This window comes from Canis aureus, chromosome 19 (genome assembly GCF_053574225.1).
Source record: "Canis aureus isolate CA01 chromosome 19, VMU_Caureus_v.1.0, whole genome shotgun sequence".
In the NCBI taxonomy this organism is placed as follows: domain Eukaryota; kingdom Metazoa; phylum Chordata; class Mammalia; order Carnivora; family Canidae; genus Canis; species Canis aureus.
Genome location: NC_135629.1, coordinates 59,099,431 through 59,113,922, shown reverse-complemented (window position 1 = coordinate 59,113,922; position 14,492 = coordinate 59,099,431). Strand labels below are relative to the sequence as shown.

General features: G+C 65.3%; 1 protein-coding gene across 4 annotated transcripts; it reads right to left on the bottom strand.

Annotated features, from left to right (window-relative positions):
* Positions 1–6,067: 6,067 nt before the first annotated feature.
* LOC144291018 (uncharacterized) lies at positions 6,068–14,420 on the bottom strand. 4 transcript variants are annotated; one of them, XR_013358462.1, is made up of 4 exons: positions 14,271–14,420; positions 13,535–13,643; positions 9,195–12,089; positions 6,068–8,722 (listed from the first exon to the last, which is right to left on the bottom strand). XR_013358462.1 is itself a non-coding variant. In XM_077860784.1 (2 exons), exon 1 carries the CDS (start codon positions 12,916–12,918, stop codon positions 11,854–11,856), a length of 1,065 nt encoding a protein of 354 aa, XP_077716910.1. In that variant the 5' UTR covers positions 12,919–13,522; the 3' UTR covers positions 6,068–8,722; positions 9,195–11,853. The 4 variants fall into 4 exon arrangements, 1 of the variants encoding a protein (XP_077716910.1); XR_013358463.1 differs by having other exon boundaries at positions 9,195–12,086; XR_013358464.1 differs by lacking the exon at positions 13,535–13,643.
* Between the last annotated feature and the right edge of the window lie 72 nt (positions 14,421–14,492).

The following is a 14,492-nucleotide window of genomic DNA, read 5'->3' as shown; positions in this document are numbered from 1 at the left end:
AGCGCTCCCCACCCTGACGTGTACGGTCTGGGGGCATCTCGGACACTCACCAGGTTGAGGAAACGTCACCTCATCAACCCCAGAACACCCGGGCCCCAGGAGAAAGGGCGTCCCCGTTGGCAGTCACCCATCGCCCTCCTCAGCCCCAGGTAACGCGTGTTTATCTCCGACCCTGTGAGTTTGCCCACTTTAGGGACCGCAGGTCCAGGAGCCCTTCGTGGGATGTCGCACCGGGAGCCTCTCCTAACCTGTGCTTTCCCCTCTGACCTTCCTAAAGGCTTATTTGGACAAACCAAGTTGTTCAGAATAAAATATCACATGTTTTGATTAGAAATAAATCTTACAGGCGAGGAAGCTAACGTATGAGTCATGGGGCGCCGGCCTGCCAACCGCGGCGGCGGGTTTTCCACGCGGAGGGCAGGGGAAGTGAGCTTGGCTGCATCCACGGCGCGGGGGGCGGGGGGGATGTGAAGGTTGCCCAAAGCCGCTCCCGCCGCCAGGGGTGCTCCTGGGGCGCAGCCTGGCCCCCCGCAGAGCTGCAGGCGCCGCACCAAGCCCCCGTTTGAAGGCCCAAAACCTCGTTTCCCGCCAAGTTGCACGGAAAAGGCTGGGGACGGGGAGGCCCCTGTTTACGTCCCGTGCACGTCGGCTCACCAGTCATTTGTGTGACCACACGGCGCGGAATGCGGGCCTGGCCACCCACAGGGGCCCCAGGACCGGCTCCTGCCCCGGGGTCTCGGGGCTGGCAGGTGCCCGGGTGGGCACGGCAGGCGCTGGCTCCCAGCCTCCCCGGCACGTGGACTGTTCGGGGTCTTGCACGTGCCCCCAGGACGCGGGCGGCCGCGAGAACACCTGCACTGGCTGCTCACAGCAGCGATGGAGGTGGAAACGGACCGAATGTCCGGCAACGGACAGCACACGGGCATGTCCCCAGCCGCCGGCAGGAGCGAGGCCCCCACCCGCCCCGGGGACGGACCCCGAGCCCCCAACGCTCGGGGAGGGAACCGGACACAGCAGGCTCCACGGGGCATGAGCCCACGCATGTGACATGTGCAGGACGGGCTCGTCCACGCACAGAGAGGGGCTGATGGGTCCGGGTTGCTTTTTGGGGGGATGAGATGTTCTGAAGCTAAGAGCGGTGATGGATAAATGCACTAGAGGCCACTGGCTCGTGCTATTTATCCTTTTGTACATAACTGAGAAGCACGTCTTGGGGCGCCCGGCGGGGGAGTCGCGACTCCTCATCTCAGCGTCATGAGCTCAAGCCCCAGCTCGGCTGTAGAGATGACTCAAAAATAAAATCTTTTAAAGAGAGTGTATTGTTGGGGCGCCTGGGGGCTCCATCGGTGAAGCGTCTGCCTTCAGCTCAGGTCTTGATCCGGGGTCCTGAGGTCCGGGCCCCACGGCCGTCCATCGGGCTCCCTGCTCCGCGGAGAGCCGGCTTCCCCCCGAGCCCCGACCCCGACCCCGGAGACCCGCAGGCTGTTTCCTATGACCGAGAGCCTCTTAGGGTTTGTCTCCGTGGCTGATCTCACCCTGTTTGGTTTCCCCTCCCTTCCCTCGTGAGCCCGAGTTGTCCATCTGCTCCGCCTGCGGCGACCGCATGGTGCTGGCCTTTCTCTGTCGCCCCCCAGCGTCGTGCCCCGGGCCCCGCCTGCCCACGCGAGTCTTCCTCCCTGCCAGAGGCTGAGCCATACCCACCGTGGCCACGGGGCACGTCTTAGTCCAGCGAGGTCGCAGGGCGCCGAGGCTCCTCCACGGGCGGCTGCCGCTCGGGTCCCCGTGTCCTTTGGGGTGACGCCGGCAGCGCCGTTGCCGGGCCGAGGGGCGCCTGGGCCACCTGGTTGAGGCACCCCCCCCCTGCGCCCCGTGGCCCGGCCTGCGCGCCCCCCGCCTCCTCGCCGCCACCTGCGTCCCGGCCCCGGCAGGTGGGAGGTAACCGCCCGTGGCTCTGACCCGCGCTGCCCGGCCGCCGAGGGACGCGGAGCATCCTTCCACGCGTCTGTGGCCACCATGTGAGAAACGTCTCTTTGTTCTTCTGCCCATTTTTAAAATATTTTATTAATTTGAGAGAGAGTGCGCGAGAGAGCACGGGATGGGGGGGGCAGAGAGAGACGCAGGCACCTCCGCGCTGAGCGAGGAGCCCGCCACGGGCTGGACCCCGGGCCCGGAGATCAGGACCCGAGCCGAGGGCACATGCTCCCCCGACCACCCGCCGGGCGTCCCTCTGCCCGTCTCCTAATCAGGTGCCACTTCCAGACTGAGCCTTAGGAGAGCCCTGCTTCTCAGTACCCCCTTTTTTAAAAATAGACTTTTTTTTTGAATATTTTATTTACTTATGAAAGACACAGAGAGAGAGAGAGAGAGAGGCAGAGACCCAGGCAGAGGGAGAAGCAGGCTCCATGCAGGGAGCCCCACGGGGGACTCGATCTCGGGTCTCCAGGACCAGGCCCCGGGCTGAAGGTGGCACCAAACCGCTGAGCCATCCAGGCTGCCCTAGACTTTATTTTTTTAAAAGATTTTAGTTTTTTTTTTTTTTTTTAATTTTTTTTTTTTTATTTATTTATGATAGTCACACAGAGAGAAAGAGAGAGAGGCAGAGACACAGGCAGAGGGAGAAGCAGGCTCCATGCACCGGGAGCCCGATATGGGATTCGATCCCGGGTCTCCAGGATCGCGCCCTGGGCCAAAGGCAGGCGCCAAACCGCTGCGCCACCCAGGGATCCCAGATTTTAGTTTTTTAATCTCTACCCCCAACACGGGGCTCGAGCCCACGGCCCCGAGATCAAGGGTCAGGCGCTGCACTGACCGAGCCTGCGGTGGCCCCTGGACGTCATCTTTTGAGCACATTTCTAGGGACATAGGAAGCTAGAGCGGGAGCTGCAGAGAGCTCCCCCCCTCCTTGTTCCCTCCCCGGGTCTCCGTCCGACCTGGCCTGCTGCCTTCGGGACAACTGACGACTGACATCCAGATGTTACCAACCACAGCCTGCAGGTGACCAGGGCTCACCGTTGCTGCTGCACGCCCTGTGGGTTCACACGAATGTCACGGACACGGAGCCACCGTCCCTGCATGGCCCAGAGGGGGCCCCGGCCCTACAGACCCCCTGCTGAGCCTGGACAGTCACCGAAGGGCCAAGCCCAGGGGCAGACACAGGTTGTTCAGACCCCACCGCCCCTGAGAGTGAGTCAGTGACTCTGACTCTGAGCCTCAGCCTCCCTGCTGTGGGGACAGGGGTGGGGTGAGAGAGGCCACCTGGGCTTCTGCCGGCAGGGAGGGGGCACCCAGCACCGCCCTCCCCTCCTCCCTCCCTTCCCACCTTCCCTCCCCTTCTGCTCCCCCCTCCCTCCTCCCAGCATCCTCCCTCTCTGTCCTCCTCCCCTCCTCCCCCCCCACTCCTCTCCTCCCCTCCCTACCCTGCCCCTCCCCTCCCCTCCCTTCCATTTCCCCCCTACTCCAGGCAGGACACACTGGAAAGAAGCCACCAGGGGCAACTACTGATGAGCGGCCACAGGCCCTGGCTCCCCGGCCTGGGGACCCGAGCCTCGGACTCAGGATGGGCCGCAGCACGCGGCCTGGGCAGGTTTTTCCGGCCCACGGAGTCCAAGGTGGCAACTCAGCACGAGGCTGCCCAAACTTGTCCAACTTTCCCAGTTTCGCCCCTGGGCACCCGGCTCTCCAGTGATGAAAACACACCGTGCGGTCTGACGTGTGCGGGGGACGCCCTGACGGTCCCCGCAGGAGGGCCCGGGCCTGACCCAGGCTGCGCTGCGTCCGCAGGAGGGAGCCCCTCGTCGGTGGGAAGACAGCAGAGCTGCAGGACACAAAACAGCCGCTCCTGGGTCGGCACGGCGCTGCCACCGTCCAGAGGGTGCAAACACCCGGCGCTCACCCGCAGCTGGACGGATGCACACGATGTGTCCCCCACACGCGGGAGAGTCCCTGGGCCGCCGACGGGGGCGAGGCCCCCATGCACCACCCCAGGGACGGACCCCGGCCCACGACACTCAGGGAGGGAACCAGACACAGGAGGCCCCACGGGTGTGAGTCCACGTGTGTGACACGTGCAGGATGGGCTCGTCCACGCACAGGGAGGGGGCGATGGAATGTTCCAGAACTAAATAGAAGGCATGGTTGCACAATACACTCAATGTAACAAAAAACACTGAATTGTTCACTTAAAATGGTTAATTCTGGGATCCCTGGTGGCTCAGCAGTTGAGCGTCTGCCTTCGACCCAGGGTGTGACCCCAGGGTCCTGGGATCGAGTCCTGCATTGGGCTCCCTACAGGGAGGCTGCTTCTCCCTCTGCCTGTGTCTCTGCCTCTCGCTCTCGGTCTCTCATGAATAAATAAATAAAATCTTAAAAAAAAAAAAAGGTTCATTCTACATTATGCAGATTTCTCCTCAATCTGGGCAAACACAGGAATCCAGCTGACAGCAGCGTTCCTCCCAGGTGGGGGCCCAGGGCCCCCCGCCCCCGCATCAAGAGCATGAGCACCTACTGGGCGCCTAAACCAGGACCCAATTCTCTGATTTCCCAAGAACAATCTCATCTCCAGAACCTCCGCTGAGGTCTGGAGGCCTGATGGATGTTACCTGTTTTTGCCCTAATTCTCTTTCCAGGAGGTGGTCGGGGTCACACAGTGAGGGCTCGGGACCCTGACTGGCCAACAGCAGGACCCCAGGTCAGGGGATCTGCGGGGACCCGGCCCCTGAGCTCTGCGGGAGGTGACCCATGCCCAGGGTCAGAGACACCAGCAGGGTCTGGGCAACCAAACGGCTCCACCATCACCCCCAGATCCTCCCCGGGCGCTCTCAGGCCCCCTCCCAGAGCACAGCCGGGGCCTCCCCGGGCCGCTTCCCCCGTGGCCACGAGGCGCCCGCTACCAGCGCTGGGGACAGAGACACGGGCGCTCCGTTCCCAGCGGGGGCCGCGGGGCCTCAGGACGGCGCCGAGAGCGGCGTGGGGTCAGAGCCGGGGGGCGGCAGGCCCAGGGCTGAGCCAGTCGCCCCCGCGGGAGGATCTGCAGCAAACTATCGGCTCGTCACAAGCTGCCCTCCAGGACCCGCGACAAGGCCCTGCCCAACCTGCCCGCACCCGCCACCTGCTGCTGCCTTTGCTTTGCAGCCTCCCACCCCGTGACTCGAGGGCTGTCCCCGGGGACGCCAGGTCCCTGGGTGTGAGGTCAGGAACCTGCTTCACCTCTTCACTTGAACCGTGCAGACCTTCTGGAAAGACACCGCTGCTGTGCGGCCTTGTAGCGGCCTCCAGACCGGGGGGTGGGGGGGGCTCAGTGCCTGCCTCGGTTTCCTCGCCCGGGAGCCTGGCGTCCACGCCGTGTCCCTCCCCTCCCCCCAGTCTGGCCTGCAGGCGGCCCAGAGGGGAGGGCAGCGGCGAGGCCCTGCAAGGGGACCTGGGGCCAGCCGAGCTCTCCAAGGAAAAGGGCTCCTGGGGGGGGCGAGGGGATGCAGCCCGCAGGGTGCTGGAATGTTCTGCTGGTGGTCCTAGGGCTGCGCTCAAGTCCCCGCAGAATCCCGGAATCCCGAAGGAAAACGGAATTCCTGGCCTGGCGGCTCTAATTTAAAACAAACAAACAAACTGTGGCCAGAGGAGGAATGCCAGGCATGCGCGTCTCCCCTCAGGCTCCCCCCAGGCCCCCCAGGCCCTCCCAGGCCCTGGCAGAGCAAAGAAAATGATTAAGGAAACACCCAACACCCATCAGAACTGCCCCCCCCCCAGTCCTCGAGAAGCAGCCATGTGGGGGCCGCGTCGGGCCTCCCTGCGGGGACGGGGCCTGGGCGGGGATCCTCGAGGCTTGAATTCTGCGCGGTCCCGGGGAAATCGAGCCCCCGCGGAAGGTTCCAGAGACGAGTCTCACAGGAAGAAATAACCAAGAATTTACAGGTTGTTGGAGACCTACGGGCATTTCGAAAACCGTGTCTCGGAAGCCTTGGCCTGGTGGCGACCCGGCCCCGCCGCCCCGCCGGAACCCCGCACAATATCTGGAAATGACACAAGAACATTCCAGAGGCCAGACGCTGTGCTCTGGAGATAAACACAAACATCTCAGTACGTTCGTTTTTACTGTTGGGACCTATTTTATCTTCAGCAAAAAGGAAATCTCCAAGAAAACAAGGGGAGATAGAAGCTGACAGGGTCTGCACCTGCCCACTTGATTCTAGAATTTTCCACCAGGAGAATGTCTAGGATTTTAAACCAGATGGAGGGGATCCCTGGGTGGCTCAGCGGTTTAGCTCCGCCTTTGGCCCAGGGCGCAATCCTGGAGTCCTGGGATCGAGTCCTGCATCGGCTCCCTGCATGGAGCCTGCTTCTCCCGCCTCCTGTGTCTCTGCCCCTCTCTCTCTCTGTATCTATCATGAATAAATAAATAAAAAATCTTTAAAAAAATAAAAAAATTAAAAATTAAATAAACAAAATCTTAAAAAAATAAAAAAACCAGGTCAACTGGACAGAGATGCTTGGGACAGGAGATGAAATATAGCTTTCCTTAAAAAATAAGGATGGGGGGGATCCCTGGGTGGCGCAGGGGTTAGCGCCTGCCTTTGGCCCAGGGCGCGATCCTGGAGTCCCGGGATCGAATCCCAATTCGGGCTCCCGGTGCATGGAGCCTGCTTCTCCCTCTGCCTGTGTCTCTGCCTCTCTCTCTCTCTCTCTCTCTGTGACTATCATAAATAAATAAAAATTAAAAAAAAAATAAGGATGGGGCATCTGGGGGCTCTGTCGGTTGTGTGTCCACCTTCAGCTCAGGTCATGATTCCAGGGTCCTGGGGTCCAGTCCCACGTCAGGCTCCCTGCTCAGGGGGGCGTCTGCTTCTATCTCTGCCTCTGCCCCTGCTCGTGCTCTCTCTGTCTCGTCTTTCAAATAAATAAATATGCACACACAATCTTTTAAAAACATAAGGACATCGGATTTTAGGGAAAGAGACTGTCAGCTCAGTCCTGGGTTCTTCTTGTTTGCTGAGCTTTGCTGTTCAGATAGGAAGGCTCTTGGCTGTTGGGCCAGTGGGAGGGAGCGGCCGAGGTGCCGGGCCCTGTGGAATGCGGGGCCAGGCCCAGTGGAGATGCGTGTGCGCTGAGCGGCGCCCACTTAGGGCCACCTGCCACCCAGCCAGTCGTGAGCGGGTGCAAGAGGCCAGGTAGGCCGGCACGTGTGAGCGGCCGCAGTGGGAAGTGTGGGCTGGCGGGGGGAGGCACGGCTGTCACACCCCACGACATACACGTCTCCTGGAGCCTCCGAGCGGGGAGACGGAAGGTTCTGGAGACGGATGGTGGGGCCCCTTACACGACAGCCTGAGCGCGTGTAGAGATGGTGAAGGGGATAAACTCTATGCGACGTGTATTGTGCCACGATTTCCTTAAAAAAATGACGTTTCAGAAGGATTGTTGGCGTCATCCAGGAAGTTTCAGGACACGCGATGCGCAGAAGGGAGAACGGAGGAGATCCTTCTGATCGACGAAACATGTGTCCCCTTGGTGAGCGGAATAAAGTTCCAGGACGCAGGGACGCCCGGGGGGCTCAGCGGTTAGCGCCGCCTTCGGCCCAGGGCGTGATCCCGGGTACCCGGGATCGAGTCTCACATCGGGCTCCCTGCGTGGAGCCTGCTTCTCCCTCTGCCTGGGTCTCTGTCTCTCTCTCTGTGTCTCTCATGGATAAATAAATAAAATCTTAAAAAAAAAAAAAGTTCCAAAACGCAAACTTTTACTTAAAGACGTAGTTGTCTGCGGGAGAGCACGGGTGTGAGCGGCGGGCTGGGGGCGCGGGGCTCCGTCCCTCCGTCCCCCGAGACCCCCAGATGCTGACTGTAACCGGCTCCGGGTGGGAGCCTGGGCCCGGCCAGCTGGGTGGGTGCACGGGAAGCGCCCACGGCCTCCGAGGACACACATGCCGGCCGCTCCTGCTCTTCCCCACGTCTAACCTGCACAGGGAGCATCTAACCCTGGAGAAAACAGGGGAACACCCCAGAAGGACGGGGAGCCCCCCCCCAGGGGCCTGGATGCGCACATGCAGGGATGCACACGCCTCCGGCCTCGGCCTCCAGGGGCGCAGCTGCTGCTCTTCCCACATCCCGCAGGGTGGGCGACTCCGGCCTTGGATCCCCTGTGAGTCACCTGCCCCGGGGGGGGGGGGTGGCGGGGCCCGTGCACCGGGGTCCACGTAGCTTCCCCCTGTGGGCGTCCTTCCATGAGCTCGCTGGTCCCTGTTCAACCTTGGTGCAGAAACACCTATTTAGAGCCGCACAGGAGTCTGGGGCCAGCGGTGGCCCTGCCCTCCCCTTCCCTCCCCGCTGTGCCCCCCCCAGGCAGCCTTGAGCACTCGCCCCCTGGGAGGAGCGCCCAAGCAGCCGCCACCCCTCAGCCCTGTGGAGCCACAGCAGCTGGGGATGCAGCATCTCCCCCCCCAGGGAGCGAGGCCTGCGCATCCGCTGCCCGCAGGCCGGGGAGCCAGAGGGGGGCCAGGTGGGGGCCCGGGGCCAGGGGAGCTGCTGCCCACGGCCAGGGATCAGGTATCTGTTTCCCGCTATAAACTATTGATGCCGCGATGTCACCGATGTCACCAGCAAGAGGCTTACGGTCTCGGGTTTCATACGTTACCTGTTATGAGGCTCGAGGCCACTGTGCCTTCTGCCCCAGAATCCCGCGGGCTGGCGGGGGTGGGGGGGATGCTCCCTTCTCTGTGCCTGGATCCTTCCAGAAGTAGCTTTTTTTTTTTTTTTAAATATTTTATTTATTCCTGAGAGACACAGAGCGAGGCAGAGACACAGGCAGAGGGAGAAGCAGGCTCCGTGCGGGGAGCCCGACGCGGGACTCGATCCCGGGACCCCAGGGTCACAACCTGGGCCCAAGGCGGCTGCTCCACCACGGAGCCCCCCGGGGCGCCCCCAGAAGTAGCTTCTCGCCAGGGTCGCATGTCCCTGACACGGAGGCAGCGTGACCGCAGAGAACACGGTGGGGGGGCTGAGCAGCACCCACCCCGTCCACGGCAGGGGCACGTCCACGCCAGCCGGGGGGTCAGGGGGCCCTTTCAGGGGCAGGGTGATGAAGCCCGGAGGGCCACAGCGGGGCCGGGGGCTGCTCCCCAGGGAGCGGGTGGCGGGGCTGTGGTCCCCCGGGTGCCCGTGACCCTGCGGACAGGCGGCTGGCGGGTGAACAGGTGGCGCGGGATCGCTTACCGCCCGGCTCACGTTCCCTCCGCGGGATCGAGACATCTTCCTTTTCATGAATTTTGCAGGGGCCGCGGAAGCAGGCGGCTCCCCTGTCACGTCAGGGCCGCCGTCCGCCTGCCCAGCCCCGCAGTCCCGTGGGCGTAGCGCGGTCCCCGCGTTTCCAGGGAGCGACGACACACGTCTTCGGGTCGGGGCAGGAGGCCGGGCTCCTTCCTGGGGTGGGGCGGGCAGTGGGCCGGTGCCCTGGTGCCCTCGGGCCGGGCTCGCGGCTGCTCCCCCCATCTGCGCCACGTCAGCCCGTGCTTCTCCCGGCCTCTGGGTCCACAGTCGCCTCACGAGGTCGCCAGCCATCCTCGGGGCCACCCCGCTCGGCGGGACCTCGGTCTGACCCACTTCCAAATAAGGTCGCGGTGACGGGCGCTGGAGGTCAGGATGTGGACACACCTGGGGGCAGGACCTCCCCCACCGCAGCCCTCCGCGCCTCCCCGTGCACCCCCCTTCCTGCCTCTGTGTCGCGGCGGCCACTTCCTGTGGGGCCGTCACAGCTGCCAAGGGTCGCTGCCCTGGCTCCGTGCGTCGTCCACGTCCTGCGGCCCGGCCGACATCCCACGCAGGCGCCAAGTCTCCAGCCTGCGGCTCCGCCATCCGCACCTTGACAGAGACAGCCCAGCCCAGGCCTGGGTGCCGCGAGGGGGGCCCTGGGACAGGGGGACACGGGCGCCGAGGGGGCGGCAGCAGGAACGCCAGGCGTGGAGGACGGGAGCCCCGGACAGGGCCGCGGGGAACGTCCTCCGAGGTTCCTTAAAGGTGAAGCACAGAGCGCCCCCCGGGACCCAGGACTCCCCTCCCCGGCGTCTGTCACGGGCTGGTTGTGTCCCCCCAACCCCAGGCTGCTGCAGTCCCCACCCCGCACCATGAGGGGACCCGATGGAACCTTCTGGAATTGACCCCTGGGACGCTGCACACCTTGGGGATGGACTAGAGCCGATACGACTGGCGAACTGCAGTCTCTGTGTCTCCACGGGCGCACCCCCAACAGACCCAGGGACCCCCTGCCCGCCGCCCCCAAGGGCGACCCCTCCTGACCCAGGCCGCACCCGACCCTTGCGCTTCTCTCGTCCCCCCACGGCCTCCCAGGGCTCTGTGTTCTCCTGGTCCGCCCGCCCAGGGGGTCTTCAGGGGGACGGCCCCCAGCGCGGGAGTTGTGGTGGCCGTGGACCACCGTCCGCGTGCTTCCCTCCCCGTGCGGCCGCCCCTCCCCCCCCCATCTAGCCCAGGCCGCCCTCGCCTGCCTCTGGGACCCTGTACGGCCCGAGGCTGCCGTTCCCTCTGCCTCTGATGCTGTTCCTTCCACTCAGCCCCTCGGGACGACGTCCAGCGACGGGGACCCCAAGGCCGCGCCCTCCCCTGGTGACCGTGCGGCCTCCAGAGCCTACGGCTGCCGAGTCAGCGTGCACCCCGCCATGGTCAGCACGACACACCCCGTGGGGCCGGCGACCAGCTTGCCGGGCGCTGCGGGTCAAACCCCGGGCCCCGTTCTTCGGGATTGTGGGTTTGCGAAGTCGCCCCCGCCCTGGAGCTCGTGCGCGGGTATCCGCAGACGGATCTCTAAGATCCCCTGGAACGTTTGTCCGGGTCACTGTCACTCGATCTTCCTGGCGGGTTTGTGGTCACTCCGGGCGCTCCCTGGGCAGCGTCAGCGGGGGGAGGCCCGGCCCGGCCGCCCCGTGTCAGCCCCGGGGGCAGAGGAGGGCTCTTCCTTCCTCCTTTCCGTTTTTAAAAATTCTATTTATCTACTTCTCTGAGAGAGGAGGAGAGCGAGCTGAGCCAGGAGCCTGACGTGGGGCTCAACCCCAGGACCCCGGGACCCCGGGACCGTGACCTGAGCCGAAGCAGCCACCCCACGACGGAGCTCTGGGGCGGAGCAGCCCCTCCCGAGGCTTCCGGAGGCTGAGTGTTTCACGTGTCTGCGGGTGATCGTGCTTCACGGTGACCCCTAGGGCTCCGGGCCTCGTGACAGCCGCGATGCGCCTTTTGGGGAAGACGCATGTGTTGGGGGCACTTTGTCCCTCGGTGCTGCTGCCTGGGGCTGGACGCCCAGGAATCAGTAACGTGAGCCACACGGGGCGTCTTTACATGGAGACGCTCGAGACGGTGGGCAGGGGACAGGCTGTGGCTCGGCCATCGGGGACCGCGGGCCACGCGCGTGCCAACAGCGAGCCCACGGGATTTTCTCCGTCGAGTTTTCCCCGAGCTCCACCTTAGGGAGAGCGAAGCGTGCGGGTCCCAAAGCCTCCGAGGCCGATGGCCCGAGCGCCCCTGGGCGCCGCCTGCTAAGCCACTTGCTGCTCACCGAGCACTGCCCGGGGCTCTGGTCGCAGCTGGTCACTGGTCTGAACGCATTTGTCCTGGGCACATACCGGGGTGCTCGGCCGGTGTCGCGGGGACGGGGACGGGACGGGACGCAGGCAACCCCGTGAGGGGACACCACACCGTCCCGCGGGCTCACCCCCCCCCCCCACGGCCCTTGAGCTTCACACGCAGGGTTTCTGAAAAGCAGCTTTATTACCCGAGACTCGCACCCTCGCTGCTCGCCGGCCGGCCTGCGCTCCCCTGGCTTTCCGGAGTGTGCACCCGTCGGCACAATCAGGGGCGATGTGTCGTCTCAACACCGGGAAAGAAATCCTGGCCGCCAGCCGTCACCCCCCACCCCTGCCCAGCCCCCTGAGCCCCTGCACGTGTCACACGTGTGGTCTTCACCCCGTGGGGCCTCCGGCGTCTGGTTCCCTCCCTGAGCATTGTGGGCCGGGGTCCATCCCTGGGGTGGCGTGGGCGCCTCGCTCCTGCTCGAGGCCGGGGACGTGTCCGTGCATGGGGGACATATGTGTCTCCGTTTACCTGCTGGTGGACATGGGTCCTTGCAGTTTTTGGTCGAGGCCTGAGGCTGCGGGCAGCGTGGGGCACACCCTGAGGAGCGCAGCCGCCGCGTCGGGGGGCTCCAGGCGGACCCCGCGGAGGACCCCTCTGCAGCACCCACTCCCCAGGGGGAGCCGCCTGGGTCCCGCCTCGTATTGGCTGAGACGCTCAGGCCGCTCCCCGACCTCTGTGTTTGGGGAAAGGAAATGAAAGTATTTCCTAGCGGAGGATTAAATAGTTGCGACAGGAAAGGGTGCGGGAGGTGGCCAGCGGAGCTCAGGCCCCTGGGCGGCAGGGACGGGCTGCATCTGGGAGGAGACCGAGAGGCGCCCCGGACGATCCGAGGGAAGGACTCGCAGGGATGGGGTCCCCCTGGGGCCGGGGCCTGCACGGGGCCTGGCAGGGGACGGGGAGGAAGAGGCCGAGATGGAGGAGGAGGATGGGCCGGCAGCCTGGGGCCTGGGGGGCAGGACCCCAGCCCAGGGCCATCATCGGGCCCAGTAAGGCATTCCGGTGGCGCCTCCCAGCTCCCCGGGGTCCAGGCGAGGCTCCAGGCCACCCACGGGGGCAGGGGTGGGGCTGCAGCCCGGGGCAGCCGGTTTGATCCCCCAGCCCACACCCTGTCCTCTGCCCTGCCCCCCACCCAACCGCCTTCATAATCCAGGCGCCAGTAAACAAACATGGGAATAAATATTCTGAAACTATTAACTGTTTCCAAGTGAAACAGGGGAAAGCCCGCAGGAGGACTGGCCGGGTCCTGCCTCTCGGTTTCCACAAAGGAGTAAACTGAGGCACTGCACCCCCCCACCCCCATCTGATCTGAAAAGAGGAATGGGGCCGAGCAGGCCCCCTGTTCCCCGGAGATGCAGGCCCTCCCCACCCTCCGCGCCCCAGGCCGGCTCCTCCCTCCCCGGCTCCTGCCCTGCAGAGGAGCCAAGGAACACAAGGTGATCCCACATCCACCGTCGCCCTAAATCATTAATGAGGGAAGCAGCTGGCGGGCAAGGCTGGGGGGGGGGGAGGCCGGGCGGCTCCTGCAGTGGGGGGGGCACCCATCCGACTCGCCCGAGCGGGCACCGAGTGTGGGGACCCCGAGCCCCCCGCCCCGCCCGGGCACCAGGCATCCCTTCCTACGGGGCAGGGGGACACACCTGTGCCACACGCCTCCCAGCCCCTGGATTCCCGACCCTGGTCGTCAGTGTGGGTTCGCACCCGCGCCCCCAGCCGTGTCACCTCGGCGTTCCAGGCCCACCCAGGGGCGGCCTGACGCCCGTGGGCCTCCCTCTGCAGCCGTCCGGCCGCCCTGACCCTGGCCTGAGTTCGAGTTTCGGCGCGTTGCGAGAGGGCTCATCCTCAATGGGGGGGGGGGGTGCGGCTCCTGCTAGGGGAACGTTGGCAAAGGCCCTGGGGCAGCGGCGCAGGACCCGTACATCAGGGCGCCCGGGGCGAGGGGCCTGCCGGGCTGCAAGGTGGCCTTGGGCTTCCTCCAAGTGGGTTTTAACACGACTCTGAGTCCAGTCGCTCCCCGGCCCCCGTGCCCTAGAGAAGGAAGACGGGCGGTGCTGCTGGCGGCCCCGGAAGCCAGCTCCCAGGGGAGCCCGTGGGGGGGGGAGCAGATCCCCCGGATCCTCCGGGACATTCCCGGTTAGCGACCCTGGGCTCCAGATGCGCTCGGCGCGGCGAGGTTTGGGCCCGGCCGGGAGGCCTCGGTGCAGGGAGCGGCGGCCCCAGGACCTTGGCACCGCCCGCGGCGCCGACGTGCAGGGGTGTCCTGCGCTCGGGCCCCCCGAGGCCTGCACCCCTGCGCGGCGTGGACGTCCCCTGGCCGCAGGGACGGAGATGCTCCCCTCCCTGCAAGTGCCCGGCCCCGGGGCGACCCCTGAGCACCGAGGTCAGCAGCGCAAACGGAGCCGCGGCCCAGCCCGGGCGGCGCTCGGCCGCCTCCACCGCCCCGCGAGCCGCTTCCCCGCGAGCAAGGGCTCAGCCGCGAGCAGCCCTCTCGGCCACGTGCCCAAAAGCAAGATGGAACCCGCAGGTTCCCTGCCCGACCCCAAGATGGCGACGCACCGCCCTCTACCCTCACGCCCGTGGACGACCCCTGCCCGTTTGCAAGATGGCGGCCGCCTGGGGGAAAGCACGCTTCCCGCCGCCTGACTCGCCACGTACCCACTCTCAAGATGGCTTCTCCCGCAGAGCCGCCCGCAGGCGAGCCGTCCGCTCACTGGCCTACGCTCGGGGATATGGTCCCGCCTTCTCTCCCCTCCCCCGTCTCCACGGGTCGTTTCCGCCTCGAGCCTTGACGGACGGCCGACTGCCCCAATGGCCGCCCGCCATTCCCCTTGGCCCCGCCCCCCTCGCGACGTCCTGGCCATTGGGAGGTGCCGGCTG

What these genes read in the sequence shown, in the direction of transcription:
- LOC144291018 (XM_077860784.1), bottom strand. Translation starts at nt 12,918, where the DNA reads ATGGGGGTGGGGGGGTGCAGTGCCTCAGTTTACTCCTTTGTGGAAACC.